We start from the raw sequence: 22,659 nt of genomic DNA, 5'->3' as shown, positions 1-22,659 counted from the left end.
GCCTGAACAGCCAGGTTTTTAAAGCCCAGCGGAAGCTCATCAAAGAGGGGGCATGGCAGAGGTCACTAGGGAGGGAATTCCATAGAGTGGGGGCCACCACAGAAAAGGCCCTCTCCCTAGTCCTCACCAGCCTAGCTGTCCTGGCTGATGGGACAGACAATCTTGTTGAGCGGTGTCCCTGGTGTTGTTGGAGGTGCTCCTTAAGATAGACTGGGCCGGAGCCATATAGGGTTTTAAAGGTCAATGCCAAGACCTTGAATTGGGACCCCCAAAAAACTGGTAACCAGTGCAACTCCTTCAGCACTGGAGTGATGCGGTCTCGCTGACAGCTGCCTTTAATCAGGCAGGTTGTCTTATTCTGCACCAGCTGCAACTTCCGAACCATCTTCAAGGGGAACCCCACATAGAGCACATTTCAGTACTCTAGGCGAGAGGATACCAGGGCATGAACTACTGATGAGAGCAGATGGTTAGGGCAATAGGGGCGCAGCTGCCGTATCAGTTGGAGTTGGCACAGCACTGCCAGGCTCACGGCTGACACCTGAGCCTCCATGGACAGCTGGGAGTCCAAAATGACCCCCAGACTGCGAACCTGTTCCTTCAGGGGTAGCTGCACCCCATTAAACACTAGGTAAGCATCACCCAACCCGCCCTTGTCTCCCACTAAAAGTACTTCGGTTTTGTTGGGGTTCAGTTTCAGCCTAGTCCTTTCCATCCAGCCACTCACCGACTTGACATTTGGACAGGGTTTCAATAGCCAACCTTGGCGAGGATTTAAATGAGGTAGAGAGGTAGAGTTGTGTGTTATCCGCATATTGGTGACACTGCACCCCAAACCTCCTGGTGACAGCCCCCAGTGGCTTCATACAGATGTTAAATAACATCAGGGAGAGAATAGAACCCTGTGGCACCCCGAAAGGGAGCAGCTAAGGGTTTGAAGTCTCCTCCCCGAGAGCTACCTTCTGGTACCTGCAGAGAGGAAGGAACAGAACCAACATAATACGGTGTCCCCTATGCCCAATCCCTCCAGTCGGTCCAGGAGGATACCATGGTCAACGGTGTCAAAAGCCACTGAGAGATTGAGGAGAACAAGGAAGGAGCATTCGCCCCTATCCAGAGCTCTCCCCATATCATCCACCAAGGCTGTTCCTGTCCCATGCCTAGGCCTGAAGCCCGATTGAAGCCGATCCAGATTATCGGCTTCTTCCAAGTGTGCCTGCAACTGCAAAGCCACCACCCACTCAATCACCTTGCCCCCAAACGGCAGATTTGAGCCTGGGTGAAAGTTCTTCAAGTCTTGGGGATCCAAGGAGGGCTTCTTCAACAGTGGTCTTATCACTGCCTCCTTGAGGACTGATGGCATCACTCCCTCCTCAAGGGAGGCATTCATCACTGCCCTGATCCCCTCCCTAAGTCTCTCCCTGCAGCTCATAATGAGCCAAGGTGGGCAAGGATTGAGTAAGCATGTGGTCAGCCTTAAAGACGAAAGCACCTTGTCCACTTCTCTGAAGAAAGAAGCTGGAACCGATCCCACACAAGTAGTCTGCCACTGGCCGACCCTCGTTCACTAACTGTATCCACAGCACACGGAATAGCACTCCTGATCCGCTCAGTTTTATCTGCAAAGTACTTTGCGAACTCATCACAGCAGGCCTTAGAATGCTGCATTGGTTCCAGAACAACTGGACCAACCAGGTTCTGGACCACTTGGAACAGCCTCCTGGGACAGCGCTCTGCAGACGCGATAGAGACAGCATAAAAAACCTTTTTTTCTGCTGTTATCACCATGCGGCAGGCTGAAGCTACAGCTCTAACCCATGTCCGATCGTCTTCAGAGTGAGATTTCTGCCACCGGCACTCTAGCTGTCTCACCTCCCACTTTAGAGCTCGCAACCGTGGGGTGAACCATGGTGCAGTCTGAGCTCTGTACAGTGGGAGAGGGCATTTCAGAGCCACACAGACTAATGCCCTGGTGATTGCAGCATTCCAGCCATCCACCAGGGTCTCGACCAAGTGGCCATTTGCGTGCTCCAAAGAATCCCCAAGCGCAGTCAGGAATCCATTTGGATCCATAAGACGCCTGGGGCGGACCATCTTCATGGGTCCTCAACCCCTGCAGAAGGGTTGTGGAACCACGAAGTCCAACCCCACCAGGTAGTGATCTGACCATGACAAGGGGGTGGTGGATATACCCCCAATTTCCAGATCATTCCCCACCTCTCTGGGAAGAAACACAAGGTGTAACGCATGGTCGGCTACATGGGTGGCCCCATTTGGAATAGGGTGCAGCTCCCAGGAAGGGTCTCCATGAAGTCCCGAGGCAGCCCCGCAAGGATGGTCTCCAAATGTACATTGAAATCCCCCAACACCAACAAGTTAGGGGACTGCACATGCCCATCAGAGACCACCTCAAGCACCTTGGCCAGGGATACTGTCGTGCAGCGGGGTGGGTGGTACACAAGCAGAATCCCCAGAGTGCCCTTTTGTCCTGAGTACTTCTGAATTTTAGGGCATATATATGGTCTGCTTTCAGATTTGATGAAATACGATAGGGAAGAGGCTCAGGATTGATTTATATCTTTCAAAATAAAAGACTAGTTGTTATTTTCTAAGACTTGCATATAGTAAATATATACTTAAATGTGGCACTGAGCTATTTTACTGATAAAAGGAAAGGTGTAGTCTTTTTGCAATCCTAGAAGGGCTTTTAGTGACAAGAATGGGGAGTCATGTTTAATGTTAACATTCATTATTTAATGTTATTTACTGTAGCTTTAATAAATGGAACTTTATGAAATTGGCAATATGCTGGAAACACTGTCCCAGGCATCTTGTTGCAAGTGCATAGCCTTACTGGGACACTGCCAGTGGCTTTTGGGATTAGGTTTGGAATTGATACCTGGCACAAGAAAGTAGCCTATACAGATTACATCTAGCTGAATGATTCCGCTAAACATCTGACATTAACAGAGAGAACAGAGCTTTCAAAGACTGGCAGGTCTGGTGTTAGATTAACTGCTTAACTCTGGCTTTCTGCCTGAGAAAACTTTTACCAGCAGGTATTTCCAGTCCAACATAAGATTGTGAAACTATCAATATCCATTTCTGTTTATTGTACAGATTGTCAAACATGTAGCATCTGCATAGACCTCATATATAGCCTCTCACACACCATTATGTTTCCTTATACCCCTGAACTTGGTTGGGTACAGCTTTTTCTAGTTAGTCTGGACATGTTACCTTTATAACTCTCTTTAAAGGTACATGGAAACTAATCCCATGTTTGTGGCTCCCTCCCTTGCCCCCGTTGTTTCTTGGTTGTGTTTTGACATTTCCAGTAATGCTGGAAAATATAGTGACAAAGATAAGAACATATCACCCCTTTTGAGAAATCTCCATTGAAAATAGAAACTAAGTTCCTGAACCCGGATTTCTGTCACACAATCCTAGGTTTACTGCTCAATACAGGATTCTGTGAAATTTGTTTATTGTGGGGGAAGGGGAGCGCTTAAGTGAGAAAATTAGCACGATTTGTGCTTATTCCTCCCAGCAATTCAAGAAATTCTTTCTATATTAGGCCCCCATGAAAGAATTCTGCAAATATTAAAATGATTGATTGGTTCTCTATGTAGAGTAAGAAGTAAATAAAATCAAGGTGCAATGGCCAATAGAAAAATACCTTGAACTTGGTATCCCACATGACTATGATGGGACTAAAACATTCCCGTGAGCTACTCTGAGGAAGGACAGAATAGAACTGTAACAAAGGAATATTAAAGCAGATGCAGGGAAAAGGACTAGGGTCTTGTGGAATAGATGGCAGTGCTAAGTGCAATCCATGTTGACAAGGTCACTTTGGCTGATACAGTGTTGTAGCCATAGAACAGGAATATTGAGCCAAAAGCATGAGTCTTAAGACCACAACACAATGAATTCACTAGGTAGCCTTAGGCAAACCACCTGTCAGGGTGGAAACTGAGCCCATAGAACCCCTGAGCAGTTCTGATTCTGAGGAGGAACAGCAATCTGTGGGAGAGGAGCCTGCTCATCCCTCACAGGCACAGCAGCTGGCAGAGATTCCTCCTGCCAGCATTCCTGAGATAGATAGTGACCCTGGCAGTGAGAGAGTGTGGGAGGGGGGCTTGCTAGACGCTCGACACAGACGTAGGGAGCGACGAGCGATGGAGGGCGTGGAAACGAGGCGTAGCGCCCATTTGGCGCGCACGCAACGGTCGCCTCCCGTGGACCCAAGGGAAAGAGGGAGGAACTCTCCCTAGCCCATACGTTCAGGGTCTGCAAGTGAGTCTTCTTCAAACGGGGACCAACTGCCTAACCCGGAGCATAGGCTACTCTGCTGTTCATTGTTTAGTTGCTGGTGATTAGCATCTGAAAGAGTCATTAAGTTGTAAAAGGATTAAAGCCTTGAAAAGAATCCTTTCGTCTGCGTCTTGAGTTGGCTATTGGAGTAGACTGAAAGAGGCTGCTAGGGCGCTCCTGACACCACCCTGCCTCAGTTTCAGCTCCCTTCTTGATCTGCAATATAGAGGTAATATCCTACAGGATTGTTGTATGGATTGTTGAGATAGTGGGTAGTGTCTAATGTTAGTCCTTTGTAGAGTAGACCCATTGAAATGAATGTGACTTAAGTTAGTGACTAACTTAGGTCCCACTCATTTCAGTGGGTCTGCTCTCACCAGTGTATGTGAAGGGCTTTGAATGTTGTTGTTGTTCAGTCGTTCAGTTGTGTCCGACTCTTCGTGACCCCATGGACCATAGCACGCCAGGCCTTCCTGTCCTGCGCTCTCTCCCGGAGCGTGCTCAAGTTCATATTCATTGCATCCGTGATGCTATCTAGCCATCTCATCCTCTGCCGTCCCCTTCTCCTTTTGCCTTCAGTCTTTCCCAGCATCAGGGTCTTTTCCAGGGAGTTTTCTCTTCGCATTAGGTGGCCAAAATATCATAGAATCATAGAATCATAGAATAGTAGGGTTGGAAGGGGCCTACAAGGCCATCGAGTCCAACCCCCTGCTCAATGCAGGAATCCAAGTCAGAGCATCCCTGACAAATGGCTGTCCAGCCTCGTCTTGAAGGCCTCCAGTGTGGGAGAGCCCACCACCTCCCCAGGTAATTGGTTCCATTGCCGTATTGCTCTGACACTCAGGAAGTTTTTCCTGATGTTCAGTCGGAATCTGGCTTCCTGTAACTTGAGCCCATTATTCCGTGTCCTGCACTCTGGGATGATCAAGAAGAGATCCTGGCCTTCTTCTCTGTGACAACCTTTCAAGTACTTGAAGAGCGCTATCATATCTCCCCTCAGTCTTCTCTTCTCAAGGCTAAACATGCCCAGTTCTTTCAGTCTCTCTTCATAGGGCTTTGTTTCCAGTCCCTTGATCATCTTTGTTGCCCTCCTTTGAACCCTCTCCAGCTTGTCTGCATCCTTCTTAAAGTGTGGTGCCCAGAACTGGACACAGTACAGTATATTGGAGCTTCAGCTTCAGTAGCTGTCCTTCCAATGAGCACTCAGGGTTGATTTCCTTTAGGATGGACTGATTTGACCTCCTTGCAGTCCAGGGGACTCGTAAGAGTCTTCTGCAGCACCACAGTTCGAAAGCATCAATTCTTCGGCGCTCAGCCTTCCTTATAGTCCAGCTCTCACAGCCATACATTACTACTGGGAAAACCATAGCTTTGATTAGACGGACCTTTGTCGGCAAGGTGATGTCTCTGCTTCTTACTATGCTGTCTAGGTTGGCCATAGCTTTCCTCCCAAGGAGCAAGCGTCTTTTAATTTCATGGCTACAGTCACCGTCTGCGGTGATCTTGGAGCCCAAGAAAGTAAAATCTGTCACTGCTTCCATTTCTTCCCCTTCTATATGCCAGGAAGTGATGGGGCCAGATGCCATGATCTTAGTTTTTTTAATGTTGAGTTTCAAACCAGCTTTTGCACTCTCCTCTTTCACCCTCAACAAGAGGCTCTTGAGACCCTCTTCGCTTTCTGCCATTAGGGTGGTATCGTCTGCATATCGGAGGTTGTTGATAATTCTCCCAGCAATCTTAATTCCGACCTCTGATTCATCCAACCCGGCATTTCTCATGATGTACTCTGCATATAAGTTAAATAAGCAGGGTGACAATATGCAGCCTTGTCGTACTCCTTTCCCAATTTTGAACCAATCGGTTGTTCCATGTCTGGTTCTGACTGTTGCTTCTTGACCCTCATACAGGTTTCTCAGGAGACAGGTAAGGTGGTCTGGTACTCCCATCACTTTAAGAATTTGCCACAGTTTGTTGTGATCCACACAATCAAAGGCTTTAGCGTAGTCAATGAAGCAGAAATAGACGTTTTTCTGGAATTCTCTTGCTTTCTCCATGATCCAACGAATGTTGGCGATTTGATCTCTAGGGCTTTGAATACTACGGGCTAAATAAGGTCTGTGTATTCCACCCATTGATACATTGACATGATCAAGCACTTCCATATACCCCATCACGCCACCCATGTAGCCATGGACCACAAAATAGGGTGGGGAAGGGGAGAGGAAGGAGAGGGTAGTACACTAAACATTTGCAGGGTAGTACACTTGCAGCCAGTGTAAGAGTTATCTGTACTATTTATTGTCTGGCACACTTGTTTGGTATAGAATGACAACTAGCTTGCACCATGGAAGTTCTGCTTGCAGAAGCTATTCACAAGCACCGTGTGGATTGGTGGCAATTGAAAATTAATGCTTAATTGTCAAACAGATGAAGACCTTTCCAAGATCATAGTATTTCAGTTTCGCTACATTGTGGAAGCAGTTTGAAATCATACGCATGGTGTTCTCTGAAGAATGTCACTATTTAAAAAATGAAGGGTATTCTTAATTATGGGAGCTGTTAAACTTTGTAAGAAGATGAGTACTTGAATCTTTTTCTAACTCTCAATAGAATATAGAGTCTGATGAAGCATTAGATGATGATGTGCCAGATTCTCCTGGGGTGGAAAAACAGGACAAAGAAAAGGACCATAAAGATTCCAAAAAACTTCGCTGTAAGTTGCAGTTCCAAAGGAAACATCTATGCTTTTTGCTTATTTTGACAAATGTGATTTCCACAACAAAGAGCAATTATATGCAAGCATGGCATCTTGTGTCTGGAAAACTTTTCCTGATAATTGGATGATATCACCCATATCAGCTCCAGCTCTGCTGATGAAATTCAGTTCTTGACACTTGAGGATGTAGTGCTGCAATCTGTCTAATCAACCCTTGTCCATCAAGGCTTGTTTCAGCTAGTCAGAAGAAGCTGAAAACCTGGTTATTCATGGTCACTAATACATATCTGTGAGAAGGTATCATGCCATCAAGTTTGAGGGAGACAGTAGTGAGATTTTTTTCTTCAGAAACCTCTCCACCCTCAAGATCTAGGGAGTTACAGACCAGTGTCAAATGTCTCATTTGTAACCAGAGTAGGCAAGCAGGCAGTGGCCAGGCAGCTCCAAGTGATCATGGATGAAGCTGATTATCTAGATCCTTTTTAATCCATCTTCAGACCAGGAATCAGAACTGAGATCACTTTGGCTGTCTGGTTGACAGTCATCATGAGGGGATTGACTAGATAAAGCTGAATAAAACTCATTCTGGACAAGACAGAGTTGCTCATGCTGGGTAACGGCAAGTCTAGTGATGTGGTGCAAATGCCAGTTCTAGAGGAGGTGAGAACAGGTTTGTGGCTTTGGAGTCCTTGTAGATCCAAACCTTTTATCAGATTCCCAACTTGAGACAATGACTTGGAAGAACATTCTGTCAACTTTGGTTGATATGTCAACATTGTCTCTTCCTGAGAGGGTTGACCATGTTGGTATGCCTGGTAAGATCTCATTTCCAGCAATCTAGTGTGGGGAATTTGGGTGCGGCCAGATGGCGTTGGACTCCATCAGCCCCAGCTAGCATGGCCAGTGGTCAGGGATGATGGGAGTTGTAGTCTAACAACATCTGAAAGGCTACAGGTTCCCCACCCCTCTTTTAAAGATTTCACTGCAGTATATTAATCAATTGGCATAGTGATACTAGTACTGCAGCTGTGCTGTTGTCAGTCTTTGTGTTGATTTCAGCATCTTCCCATGGAAATGCCCTAGTTGAATGTTTGTACCGTTGACAGTGTGAAGTAGAGCCCATTCAAATTAGATATGTGGCCAAGTTTCTTCTGAGGATTTCATCTTCAGCACTGGCTATGTTTGATAAATTAGAAGATAATATTTAGCCTAAAACATTTATGTTTTTATTATGCAGTACATTTGCTTTTCTTTCAGCAATAAAACTATCCAGCAGCATTGATTGCTCAGAACAGAAGAAGACAAAAACAAAACTGAAGAAATTTTTGACCCGCAGACCCACATTACAAGCAGTCCGAGAAAAGGGCTATATCAAGGGTAATTTTTTTGTTGGGTTTTTTTTTTCTCAGTAATATTTCTTGGTTAACAGAGATATTAATGCTGGTTTCTTAGGTCTGGGTAGGACAACTCTGTCCTCAGGAAATGGCAGAGAGGTGGTTGCCCTTAGCATGATATTTTTAGATCCTGGGTAGGTGCACACTGAAGATCTATGTTGCAACTTGACACAGAGGAAATGTTCATGATAAAATATAAAGGTTGTACTCTTCAAGCCTACGATTCTTTGTGATCTCCGCATCCATCCCAAAAGAAAACATATCCAGGGCCCCTTCAAGTACAAACAGGAAAAGGAAAGTGTCTTCCTGTGGTGGATAATTTAGCATAAGCCTGTTTCCATCCCTGTTTTGCAGAGGGATTTTAAGCTTAAATATACTTTGGTATTAAATCACTATTTTGATTTTTAATATTGGGTAGTCATCTTCCTGAGTGGAGGTGACATGTAGTGTGATAGTGTATTTGTGTCCTCCTGCCCTATCCATTTGGCATGGGCACCCAACCTCAGGGCCATGCTTGCATAGTGCTTTCCATTCCAATATGTGGTGGGCCTAGTCATGGGGTTGATTCCAGGATTATATGTGGGGTATTGATTGTGTGGCTTGGCCTACTTGCATAGACTCTGTACAAACAGTGTGATGTCTGTTGTCCAACAGGAAAGAACAAGGTTTAGACTTGCTAGAGTTCTGGGTCCAAGGAAAATGGAAAACGGGGTGGGGGGTCCATTTCTCCTTTGAATGAGAGAGATTTAGGCAAAACAAAGACAAGAGAATATCTGCAGACATATAAAACAAGTTAATATTACAAATAAATGCGTCATATGTGGGGGATGCATGAGGATAGTTCTCCCCATTTGTTTCTTGTCTATGCTGAGCAATCTGGCCTCATGAAACCTGGATGCTGTGGAGAACAAAATGTAGAGAATCAAGGTGAAGGAGGACACTGGCCAGGTTCACACGATTGTGGGGGTAAAAGAAGCCATAGTGACTTCTCTGCCTACCCGTGCTGGTCGTGCAACCAGAATTTGCATAATTACCTGTGATGCAGTGGGGGTTGCTGTGTTGTCCAAACTTGGCACGTGGCATGGCAGGGATGGCTTCATACCCACCCCACAACCCCTCTTGCACGTCGTGGGTTGTAGAGTAGGTACAAAGTCACCCCTGCAAATGCCGGTTGCACATGAGGCATGCACGGGGAGAAGCCACGTTGACTACTTTTACTCCCACGATTGTCCAAACCTTTGTGTGGCTCTACCCCTGGGTTGAGTCTGATTGCAAACAGGCACCAATGTAATGATACACAAACATGACCTAACTCTGTAGGCATGGTTGTTCTGCCATCACAAGCTGGAAGGCTGAAAACCCTCTGAGAACAATCACACGGATTCCAGAACAATCACTCTTGTTAGGGGACCATCATGCCTAGTGTTTGACCTACAGCTATAAGCTGCGCATATGTTCAAAGTCCTGGTCAGTGTCCTAATGTTGGATGTTTCCATCAACAACACAATTTTGTCGTGAATTCAGCATTTCTTATCTCTGCATTAGAGGAAGAGAACTCTCAGCTAGATTAAAAGTGAAATAGTGGCTGCCAAGTCAGGCGTGAGTATCCCTTTTTCCTTTGGACAAGACCAAAAGAGGCTATCATCTTGGTAGGGAAAAAGTCACCTCTTGCGGGCGAAGGGGCACCATAAACTTTACAAGACCTCCCTCAGGGCTGAATAAAGATAACGAAAAACCTTAAGTTTTGGAGACATTTATGGAAACTTATGTTACAGAGATCTCAATTCTGGCATCACTGCTGTCAGTCCAGGACAAAAGAAATCTGCAATCATTAATTTCTCCTGCATTAATTTCTCATGATCAAATGTCAAGCTTAAAAGGGTTGAGTGGTATCATTTTTAAGGGTCCCATTAATTGATCACTGAGTGCCTCTGGCCACCTTGACTTGGAACACTAAAACAGGAGAGGACTAAGCACCCTCTGTGGGCACTGTCCCCTTTGGGGAGAGGAATCCCCATGTTATCTCTCATCAGAGATAACAAAGGGATTCTCCTTTGTGCACTCACCCTCCATCAAACGATGGGGCTTACAGAGATCAGAGATAATACGGGGATTCCCCTGCACCACTCAGCAAGCCCTGGCTGAGTGCCTTTCTGAGCTGCTCCCAGGATATGAGCAGCATGGGAAGGCACAGCCCGACCTGCAAGCACCAGCCGAATCCCTCCTCGTGCTGTTCATGTCCCAATCAGGATGGAAGCGGTGCAGGAAGGAGGAGTCTGAACTCGGCTGGGGCTTGGAGGAGCCAGTTCACGCAAGCTCCAGCTGAGTCCTTTTCTCTGTACAGAGGCACAGAGATTTTTTAATTTGAAAAGTGGGGGAGCGATGATGCCAAAGGAAGGGGTGGGCCTTCAGGGCAGAGCCCCAAAGCCTTGACACCATCTGGCCTGCCGGCTTGATCCAGTCAGCTAATCCGGCCCCTGAACTAAAAGTCGTTGCCCTCCCCTGCCCTAAAATGATCTACTGGGGTTAGGGACAGAAACTTTATTCTTGGAAATTCAGCAGAATTGCCTTTGTGTAACTTGGCAACTGGAAGGCATAGTCCTTGGAGGCAGTTTTCTGTACCCACTGATTAGAGATTGGCAGGTTTTGCATGATCGCAGGGGCGAAAGAACCCATCGTTGGTTCTTTCCCCACCTCCGTGAGTGCTGGTCGCACGATTGTGATTTACATAATTACCTGCAGTGCAGTGTAGGTTGCTGTGTTGTCCGAACCTGACGTGATGTGGAGTGTGGCATGGGTTGGCTTCGCACCCAGCCTACAACCCCTACTGCAAGTTGTGGGTTGTAGGGTGGATACAAAGCCGCCCCTGTCACGCCACATGCTGGGCAACCTGCACTGCATCTTAGGTAATTATGTAAATCACGATTGTGTGACGAGCACGCGTGCGGAGGGAGGTGGAGGAGAACCAATGATGGGTTCTTTCGCCCCTGCTGTGCCTCAGCGAACCCAGGCATTGTCTGAGGTTACTTTTGTGCAAGTTCTTGAAGAGTTCTCATTTTGAAGTCAGGAATCACATGGAAAATTTGATGAACTCTTTATTTTTTCTTCACAAAGGGTAAGGAGAAGTATGCAGGAAACATAAAGATGTTTAGTCAGCTTTCTTGCAATGCCTTCTCTTTCAGCATAGTCCTGGTGCAAAAAGGAATATAATAAGAGATGGTCAAGAAAACTTTACTCATACAGTTAGCTCAAGTCTCTTAATATCCAGCATTTCAGTATTTCTGAAAGACCCTCACCCTGGGGAACAGCCATGCCCCCAGCAAAATACAGCCTCTGAAATGACCACATTAAAGACCAGAAGAGTAGTATTTTGAAGTTTCTGTTATTTAACATATTAATGTCCTTGCAATTGAGAGGTTAATTATAAAATATCCAGATACATAAGAACTGTGTAATTTAGATTTAAAAGTGCTTAAACATATTTAATGCTCTTTACCTGCTGTGCCAGAGTACTACTATATGGTTGACAGAGACATGATGGAAATGTATTGTGGGAGGCTAATGGTGATACAGCAAAAGGGAATCCAGTGCATTTTGCTTTCCAGTCTGGGCATGAAATGAAACCTGGAAAAGCAAAAGTGGAGTGTCTAACATTTTAAAAATAATATTAATAAAGTGAGTGAAAGGTTGTTATTGATGGTCCAGATATTCCTTGATACAAGCAAACAAAAATGTGTGATGGAAAAATACGTATATCAGTTTTGAAGTGCCTTCTAATAATTGGACTTCTAGATGCCTAAAACTTTACAACGGGCAGTTCTTCCAGGAACTGATTCTGTGCGAATGCTACAGTTGTTTAAATATTCTGCAATTTGTGACTCAGGAATAAAATGTCAAATGGAAAATTACTTAATAAATCACAGAAGATACTTGAAGAATTTGCTGAGTCTGACTTTGAGTCAGTATAATATAATGTTAGGAACTGAGGAATCTTAAGAAAAGTACAGTGTGTCCATGTTCATTAGCTGAGTGATCATTTCCATCAATTCTCATTGTATATATTTCTGAAAAGTTTAGCTTAATTGCTTGTAAACTTTATTTCTTTCTCTGTTGTTCAGATCAAGTATTTGGTTGCAATCTAAGCAGTTTGTGTCAAAGAGAAAACAGCACTGTGCCAAAATTTGTGAAGCTGTGTATTGAGCATGTCGAAGAACATGGTAGGAGGAAGATACTTCTTGCTTTGTAATTCTAGGTATTCTTTAAAAAGTACACAAAAGTCTTAGCAAAATTTCAGATGGACTATGTCCAAGACACACATTTGGGCAAGGGCAGGCAACCTTTTTGGGTCCATGAGCACATTTGCAATTTGAAAAAATTTCCTGGGCACTACCACAAAATGGTTGCGCTGCAGATGAAAGCATTGGCTCACAGGCAACTGCCACCTTCATTTCCTAAGAATGTCTCTGAGCCCCACATGTGGCCCATAAGTATTCATGAGAAAAGAAGATGAGAGCAGCTAGAGGCCCCTGCACTTTGCTCCAAAGTAATCCCAGCTGCCAAGTAAGAAATGTTGTTATTTAAAAAAAAAAAAAGATAAAATGTGGGAGGTGTAGGACACCTTGGTGGGCACCAAGAAAGGTGTCTGAGGGTGCAGGGCCTGTGGGCGCCACGTTGCCTACCCCTGCATTTGGGCATAATATTCATTCTGTATCTACTGTAAAAAATGGCTCAGCTTGGCTCAGGTTCCTCCTCAGCTGCTGCAAACTTCTTTTCTAGAAACTTTAGAAAACCATGACTTTCCATTTAAACTATTCCTACACAATTGTGAAAGGTAGAAACGTGATTCTCTTTAAACATGAATGCTGGCATACCAAATGCCACAGTCATGATGAAGCTGTTTTTACTGTTCTGCTGGTTTAATGTTTTAGAGTGCAATCCTCTGCATATCTACTCAAAAGTAAATTCCCCTGGGTTTAGTGGGATTTACTCCCAGGAAGTGTGTAGGATTGCAGCTTGCATGCAAGTTTGTTTTTAAATCTTCAGGGCATTATTGGTTTTAATACTACTGCAAACCATCCTGGGAGTGATAACACTGACGGATAGGATATAAATCCCTAAACATATAAAAGTGTCCCTGAATGAGGGGTTGCTGTAGTGATTTCACATCACAGTTATGATGGTTGCTTGCCTGAATCAAAATTAACTTTCATTTACATTTATAGTCCTTCAAAAAGAAAAGCAGCTTTACAGCCCAATCATAAGCAAATTTATTCAACCATAATCCTGTATGAATTCAGTTTAGCACTGCAACCTTAGTCGACATTGCAACACCAGAATTAGGCATGCATAAGCCTACCTCTGGCTTGTGGCCATGAGGAACAAGCTAAATAATCATCACTATGACAAAGAAGTGTCTGTACCCTTTCCTTTTTGCTGTTAGTCAGCTGTAATGATAGCTGTAATCAGCGGTAATCTTTGTAAACCACCAGAGAGCTCCAGCTACTGGGTGGTATAGAAATTTAATTAATAACAATAACAATGATAGGGTACTGGTGGATGGTCACCTTGTGATGAATTTAGTCCACATAGTGTTTCCTTATGGAGAGGAAGCGCTGTGAGATAATTCTCATCTCTGTAGGGCTGTTGTTGGGGGTAGCAGCTCAGACACTGATTCTACATTGCTGAGTGTGACTAAATGAATATGCTGCAAAAAGTAATCGAAGCTTCTTATTTGAAAGGTGAAAGATAGATTTTGGAACAATAATTCAGCAGTTGTGCCACCATTCCTTCCTGTTGGGTGAACAAAATGTGTGAGGGAACTTCTCTTCATGTTTTCCCAAATTTAAATAGCATATATTCAGTCAACAAGGTGTGAATGAGAGGATGTATTTCAAATGGAAACAGTACTATCTTAATAAATTCCAGGCTTGACAGATTGTGGCAACAGGATATCATGAGAAAAAAGGATGGGCAACACACTGGCAGTCATCCTCTGTATTTCCATGGTCTTGCTGAAGCAGGCTCCAAAATAGATCTGAGAAGTTCCCTTTCTACTTTGAAAAGTTCTGCCTACCAATCAGTATAAATATAAATTAAATCTCAGTGGGAAAGTGAGCTACCCTGGAGGGTTAATGAAGTACTATAATATGTAAACCTGACTTGTATTACACATAATTTTGCATCTCTTCTTGAAGCTTTCGATTATGCCTTTCCTTTTAAATATTAGACAATTTCCTGTATGATGTCAGACCTAATAACCTGTAAGGAAATCAGTTACTGAGCAAAATTTTATTTTTTTTCCAGGATTGGATGTTGATGGATTGTACAGAGTTAGTGGCAATCTTGCAGTAATACAGAAGCTGAGATTTGCAGTTAATCATGGTAAGTTCCTATACATAACAATTACTAATCACAAAGTAGGGCTAAAATGCTCACATACTTAGTTGATTTATAAGTGCTTAACAGAACAGGTCCTAACAAATTGTATTTTTGATTATAAAATAGGACTATATTCTGTTGGGTCTTAGCAAAAACTGAATCAAATCTCATGAGGTTTTTAATCTTCGGCCTGAATATTTTATCAGAATATCCTTGCCTACCTTACTTGAATGTTGTATTCAAGAGTATAAACGGTGGCAGTGAAAGCTCAGTATGTTGTAATGGCTGTGTTTCTATCTCTTTCAGATGAAAAACTGGACTTGAATGATAGTAAATGGGAAGATATCCATGTCATTACAGGAGCTCTGAAAATGTTTTTTAGAGAATTGCCAGAACCATTGTTCACTTACAGTCATTTCAATGACTTTGTCAATGCGATCAGTAAGTCTTTACTAATTAAACTTTTCACTCTAAGACAGTTTTGTATAGCAGTTTCAGAGCAGTAGTTGTCTTGGATGGGTGTACACAAGTAAGAGATTGAGCTACAAATCAGGAAGTTCCCAGCTTGAATCTCACCTTGGCCATGAATTCACTAGCTCGCCTTAAGTAAGCCACGGTCTGCCAATTGCAGCACCTTCCACCCGTCTGCAGTACTGGAGTGAAAGTATCATACCTTTCAGGAATGTATGTGAGGTGCTTTCATCCCTCTTAAAATACTATATAAATACTATTATTAATATTATTGGAAAGGAAATGACAGAAAACGCTGTTAGCATCTTAAAGACTAACACATTTATTGTGAAATGAGTCATGGGTCAGATGCATTCATGAGTCAGATGCATGAAGTGCTCACTTAAGTGGGTAGGTATATATATACCCTGAGCTCAGATAAATGAAGGAAAGCACTTTTTTTCTTAACAGAGTAAGGCTAAAAGATCAAGCAATTCAAGAGATAGCAGTAGGGTGTTCATAGTATTATGCAGAGCCTAAATCCAAACAACTATGGAATCCAAGCGGCGTGGATGTGACCCACTCCTGACTAATACTCAGTAGTAATGGATAGGCATAGTAAGATAAATAGTGTAAGCACCAGATAGATATAGGTGAGCTGGCCATTCCCGGGGTTCATTGAAACCAAGTTCTATAGCATCACAATTGCTAATGGATTCTAATTTGGCAGCTTATTTTAGCCTCTGCTACAGAAAGTCCTGAGAGATCGAAATGGTTTCTGTTACCATTCATTATATCTTAATCGTGTCCATTTATTCTTTTGCTTAGAAACTGGTCTGTGTAAAAAGGAAGCAGGCCATTGTTGTATGTGATAAACATCTCATTAAAAAAACCGCTCATCTTTTATCTTCACTTCCTTTCTTTTCTATACTTGGACCATTATTACCTATCTCCTTAGGTGATCACTTCATGCATCTGATAAAGTGTGCTATTGCTCATGATAACTTATGCCTCGATAAACTGGTTAGTCTTTAAGATGCTACAGAACTCTTAGAAGTTAGTGCTGCAACAGTCCAACATACAACCCCTCTGTAATCTTCTTGTTGAATAGCAACTTTAGTTTTGGCCAGTAGGTGGTAGTACATATTAGCTAATGTCACATCCAGCCAGCCATAAACAGTGAAAAGCAATGTGCATAGAAGTTGTCTTTTCCTTCCCTGTCTAGAACAAGAGCCTCGACAGCGTGTTCATGCTGTGAAAGAGTTGATTAAACAGTTGCCAAAGCCAAATCAAGATACCATGCAGGTGCTCTTCAGACACCTCAAGAGGTAAGTAGTGCACGGAAAAGAAATGTGACTTATTTAGTATTTCACATGAACAAATGAAAAAACATAATTTCATTTTCATTATGGGACTGGAAACAAAGCCCTACGAGGAGAGGCTGAAAGAACTGGGCATGTTTAGCCTTGAGAAGAGAAGACTGAGGGGAGATATGATAGCGCTCTTCAAGTACTTGTAAGGTTGTCACAGAGAGGAAAGCCAGGATCTCTTCTTGATCATCCCAGAGTGCAGGACACAGAATAATGGGCTCAAGTTACAGGAAGCCAGATTCCAGCTGAACATCTGGAAAAACTTCCTGACTGTTAGAACACTAAATACGACAATGGAACCAATTACCCAGGGAGGTGGTGGGCTCTCCCACACTGGAGGCATTCAAGATGAGGCTGGACAGCCATCTGTGTTGCCCCGGCCATGGGTGTTGAACTCTTAGGTTCAAAGTGCCAAGATAGTGATAAATCAGATTCAATGGTTTACTTACAAGGAGACTTTCTTGATTAACTTAGAGCACACAGGTATACCCAATGGTTGGATCAGACAGCTTCTCTGAACCACAAGCCATTGGGTCAAATGGGTTTTATACCATACATGTCAGCAATAGGGATGTCAGAGAAATCCACTGCGGATTCAAATGAGGCCAGATTCTTTGGAATCCTGCCTCAGGAATCCGCAGCAGATTCCTGAGGCAGGAATCTGCAGCAGGAATCCGCACTTACCTCTGCTCCAGGAGGACTGGAGGCGAAACGGCACTCCGCTGCTTCTTGCCAGCCAGAGCCGTTTGTCTCCTCCCTGTTCCTGCCGATTGCCATGTCTTTAAAAAAAAAAGGGCGAGCAGGAGGATGTGCCCATAGACTTATACGCAAAATAGAGCGGTGAATCTTGCATATAAGCCTATGGACACATAGACTTATATGCAAGATTCATGACTCTATTTGTGTATAAGTCTATGGGCACATCCTCCCGATCGCTTTTTTTTCTTTTTTTTTAAAGACATGGCAATTGGCAGGGACAGAGAGGAGGCGAATGGCTCTGGCTGGCAGGAGGGAAGGTAAGCACCCCCAAGCCAGTCCCCCGCCCCCGGAATCTGAGCGGAGCAGAACTGTTCTGGAGGATTCCAGGGGGGAGGAACAGATCGCCTCCCCCCCCACGGATTCCCTACTGGAACAGACAGTGGGGAATCCATACACCCCTAGTCAGCAATGAGGCATCACAACACTAGCAAGCGCCCCTAGCGTTCATTCCCAGCATAGGCTAGTAGTGTTTGGTTCTCAAGCACAGCCCCCTGCAGTTCAGCATAAACACATAGCTTCACTCCTCAGGCACAGCCTGATAAGGCTTTCTACTCATTAGTGAGGAATACGCTGAGAAGGCTGTTATTGGCCCTTTGAATCATCTTCACATGCTCAGAGGCTTACTAGGAAGGGAATTGCACCAATAATGAACTTAAGCAAGCATTATGGATCTCTAGGCCCCTCTAACGCTACAAATCTATGCTCCTGGGGCCAATACACCATCTTTCAAGGATGCTTTGACTTGGATTCCTGCATTGAGCAGGGTGTTGGACTCGATGGGCTTATAGGCCCCTTCCAACCCTACTATTCTATTACTCTATTTTCCTCTAGAAGTCACCTTGCCCATCCAGTCCCAGCCCCTCACATCTACCTTCTAGAAAAATGAGCGCAAGCAGTTTTTTTTAAAGCTCAGTATAGTGTAAATTTGTGATATGGGGTGGGGCTTGGGGTTGGGGTGGAATGAATATTATTAAGCAAGTTAGTTGTTGGTGAAATGTCTTGATTTGCATTGAAGGGGGTGCCGATGTACGTGGCTGCCTGCCTCAACAGTGAGAAATTGTGACTTTGTAAACATTTCCCAAGGCTACAGTGCAGGCAGGGAGCTATGGGCAAGCTTGGGTTGCATCATTTAATGATACGTTCCGGAATGCTCCAGATGAGACTGTGCACATGGAGGAGGGTGGACAGCCATTGCTTGGCTGGAGTTGTGCACACGTGAGCACATCAGAGCCTCTGGTTTGGAACACTTATATACAACTTGATAGGAGGGCAGTTCTTTTGACAACTGCCGTCTTGTTCATGATGTGAACTTGAATTTCAGTTTGAATGCATTTTCCTTTTTCCTTAGAATTGTAGAAAATGGAGAGAAGAACCGAATGACCTATCAAAGCATAGCCATAGTCTTTGGTCCAACCCTCTTAAAACCAGAGAAAGAGACTTGTAACATAGCAGTGCACACAGTGTATCAGAACCAGATTGTAGAGTTAATCCTATTGGAATTGAACTCCATCTTTGGACGCTGAATTTCTCCAGTGAAATTGACCAGTAGGAGAAGAACTTGGCTCTGGCAGAAACTGCATCTCTTTTGTACATGATGTATTTGTGGACCAAGCAGCAACCTGATGTTTTTTGCACTTTTGTGGGAGAGGGAAGAGTTTGATTTTTTTTAAGCTGGGTGTGTGTGTGTGTGTGTGTGTGTGCGCGCGCGTGGAAGCTATTAAAACTTTGAATTTCTTTACACTTAATGTTATAAATATTTCAAAGTTTATACATTTTTATTAACGATTAAACTGCAGGTCTAGTATAGATGTACGCACTGGATTCCGTGGTGAGAGAAGCTAAACCTAAATCTCAGTCTGGATAATCTGGAATAGAATTTTAACATTGATTTTTAATTTTAGATTTACCACTTGCTTTGGGGAAGATTAACCCCATCAACTGACTTTGAAAACCTCCATGGGCATTTTTAGTGAATTATTACATGACATGCTTACATGTTAAACCTGTAAGATAATTTCTGTCTCTTGTCCACAAGGTTTCGGTATTCATTTGACAGACTTAAGCAGATGCTAACAGTGGCCAGTGTAAATTCCTCAAATGAGGTTTGCTTTTATGTTGTTGTTTTAACTTTGTTGTTACACAGACTCTTGCTGGCTCTCTTGAATGCACACTGGTATTACTTCAAACACTGAACTGGTACACATATCCAAGGATATACCATGGTCTGTCATGAGCCAGACCTTTCAACTAATAAAGTTATTTTGTTTTCCAGGTTATGTTTTGGCTACACTTTTTCTGAAATTAAATCATACTTAACAATCTTAACAAAAAGGTTAATTTTAATATTGTTCTGCATTCTTGGTATGTATCTGTGGTAGTGAAGTTGGATGTAAATACAGACTGAAGCCCTAACTTTAAAAAAAAAATACCTATATACACTGTTGTATAGTCTCAGAGTACTTTCTATCCCAACATTTCTAATCATGTGTTGATTAGTAACTGATAATTGTGATGCCTCACATTGTGATGCTTGGTTTCCACAGAGAAATGGGCAACTTGGGGGAAAAAAACTGTGCACTTTTAAATGCTAATTACATCTGCATGCAAATGGTACTGGAAAATACTGAGTGTGCTTGCTTACATGGTTAATGCACTACAAGCAGAGCCTCTGATGTTATTTAATATGTACAGGAGCTACATTAGATAAATGTATTACAAATTCTAACATCTATAAATAGCAAAGCCTATGTTTGAATAGATGGATGTCTGGATATAATGAAAATGGTAAATTTCAAGATTCCTTTTTACATTAATAATGTAGATTGATTTGTAAAATAGGTTTTGGAAGATTTTTGTTACAGGAGACATGGTCTGCGGAAGATTTTTAAAATGTATTTTTCTAGACTAACTGCTGTATCTGACATTTGCTATGTGGAATCTGAATAAAGAAAACTGTTAGCTGTTTTGGAATTTGGTGCTCCAGATTTGGGTGGTATTATGCCCTGCTGAAACCTTATCTGTCTGTTGGTATCTGTGTATTTTTTTACGTGTCTGTTTTTATTTATTTTATTTTATTTATTGCATTTATACCCTGCCTTTTTTCCTCGTGCAAGGAACCCAAGGCGGCTTACATTATCCTCCTCCTCCTCTCCATTTTATCCTCACAACAACAACCCTGTGAGGTGGGCTGGGCTGAGAGTCTGTGACTGGCCCAAAGTCACCCAGTGAGCTTCCATGGCCCTGTAACTTGCCTTTCAGGACGGTCCCACGTGGAGTGGACGACAATAACACTCTACTTAGGTTACCAAGGCATGTATGACAGCAAAAAAGTATTGCCCTCCAGCAGGGGCACAGTTGGCGTGTCTGATGAGAATCACTTCCAGCAACAGTCACCTGGGCATTCAGGAGCAAGGCCAGTCCAAGGAATAAATTTGCTCCTCTTGGGCAACTTGTGGTCCCAGTCCACAAGTTGACCAGATCTCCTCAGAAGTACAGCCTGCTGGCTATCACCGTCCATGTGTTTAGAATAGAAGTTACCTAGTGTTGGCACATGTAAAATTGCCCAGTAAGACAAAAGTGAAATGCAGCAGTGCCAGAGCCAGTGTGGCATAGTGGTTAAAGAGCTGGACTAGGACTGGGTGACTCAGGTTTAACTCTCCACTTACCCATGATGATCACTACATGACTTTGGCTTAAGGCACTATTGGCCTACCCTACCTGATAGGGTGGTTGATGGGTTAAAAATAGGGGAGTCTTGAGGTTCTTGATGGAAAGGTGGGATGTAAATGTAATAAATTCCCTGAACTCACTGTTTTTCCATGTTGGCTTAATCGGATCTGATGATCAATAGTATTAAATGGTATATCCAGAAGAATCAACAGAACCATCTCTTAAGTCAGGGATGGGAAATGTGTGGCCTTTCAGATGTTGTCTGTAATTTCCGTCAGCCCTAGCCAGCCTAGCCAATGGTGAGGGCTGATCGGAGTTGCAGTCCAACACATCTGGAGGGCCACATGTTCCCCATCCTTGGCATAAGCAAAGGTCATCCATCAGCCCTACTGAAGCAATTTCCCTTGAGTTCCTACTCAGGCTTTGTGACAGAAACATGTTTAGAAACATACTTCAATAGATATGCTTGAAGCTGGTCATTCATCATGTGCTCAGTTACCTTCCCAAGTTACAGAAAGCTCAGAAAATAAGTCAGTTGGCCCAAACAATAACTTCTTAAATAGAAACACCACCTCACTCTCCTTCAAAATCCTTCCTTTAGAGGAGCAACTGATAAACTCTCTAACCTAAATGGTGCCAGTCTCTAACCTCGTCAGCTGAGACAGGTATGTTCGCTAAATTTCTCCATGCATGCTGTCAGCTTTCTTGGGTACCAGTAATTGAATCTGACTCAAGCAGTTAGCATGAGCAGTGACTAGACATTTCTGATTTGCATTCTGTTTCAGCTCTGGTTCAGGGCAACTGTCTAGAATTACCTTTTTTCCCCTTAAGGCACAACGGGAAGGGCCACAGAACTGTGCTAGATAACATTCTTTCTATGCAGAAGGTGCCAGGTTTGATACTTGGCACTTCAAAATGAACTTGAGTAGCAGAGCTGGGATAGACCTTTGCCTGATATCTTGGAGTCTATTGCCTGTCACAGTAGACTGGGCTAGATGGACTAATAGTGTGGCTTGGAAATTATGAAATATGCCATATGAGGCTACTGTGACAGCTGTTTTCCTGAACCCCTGAACGCTTAATGTAGGTTGTCAGCTGGTGCATATTGTGCGAGAAATTAATTTGTTCTTTGGAATTGACAAGCCTTTATGTTTTCTCAAAGGCTTTATAAATGTACATTTTCTATTTCTTAAAATACATAAGTAGGAAGCAATGGTAAATTTATGATTTATTGTAGAAAAAACTTTTTGCAAACCTCAAACTGGACTTACAAAGTGTTGGCATAAATTAGTGTTTAAAATAACTGGAGTCAAGCATAATATTGCAATTAACATATCAAAGCTGTCAGATCTAACACATCAGCATCTATAGTCCCGAAGTGTGGCTGTGCTTCAGAACACATGCGTTTTGCTAACTCAGGGCTTGCTTTGTTGGAAATAACTGCATTGCTTTCCTTGGAATGAGGGAAGAGAAGCCACTAATTAGTGACAGACAACTCATCTTGCAAATTAAGTAACTTTGTTTAGTCACTATGTTTTACTGTGGAGGTCTAGCAACAAGACTGAACCTGATGGTATTTTGACTTGAAAAATATACATTTAACTAT

At 43.3% G+C, this 22,659-nt stretch overlaps 1 protein-coding gene across 10 annotated transcripts in view; it reads left to right on the top strand.

Annotated features, from left to right (window-relative positions):
* ARHGAP12 (Rho GTPase activating protein 12) overlaps positions 1 to 20,399 on the top strand; it is a 104,887-nt gene extending 84,488 nt beyond the window's left edge. For 9 of the 10 annotated variants that reach the window (XM_084859181.1, XM_084859180.1, XM_084859176.1 and 6 more), the window contains 7 exons: positions 6,928 to 7,030; positions 8,291 to 8,410; positions 12,546 to 12,644; positions 14,731 to 14,808; positions 15,112 to 15,246; positions 16,481 to 16,583; positions 18,733 to 20,365. In XM_084859181.1, the coding sequence (XP_084715307.1) occupies positions 6,928 to 7,030; positions 8,291 to 8,410; positions 12,546 to 12,644; positions 14,731 to 14,808; positions 15,112 to 15,246; positions 16,481 to 16,583; positions 18,733 to 18,907 (813 nt within the window). In that variant the 3' untranslated portion in view covers positions 18,908 to 20,365. Of the gene's footprint in view, positions 1 to 6,927; positions 7,031 to 8,290; positions 8,411 to 12,545; positions 12,645 to 14,730; positions 14,809 to 15,111; positions 15,247 to 16,480; positions 16,584 to 18,732 lie in introns of all 10 variants that reach the window. The other variant, XM_084859177.1, reaches the window with a different exon arrangement.
* The last annotated feature ends 2,260 nt before the right edge of the window (positions 20,400 to 22,659 follow it).

Source organism: Heloderma suspectum, chromosome 5, assembly GCF_057233095.1.
Source record: "Heloderma suspectum isolate Gila_16-S chromosome 5, 16-S_ref, whole genome shotgun sequence".
In the NCBI taxonomy this organism is placed as follows: Eukaryota; Metazoa; Chordata; class Lepidosauria; order Squamata; family Helodermatidae; genus Heloderma; species Heloderma suspectum.
Note: the sequence above shows the minus strand (reverse complement) of the source record. Positions and strands in the feature narration are given on the sequence as shown.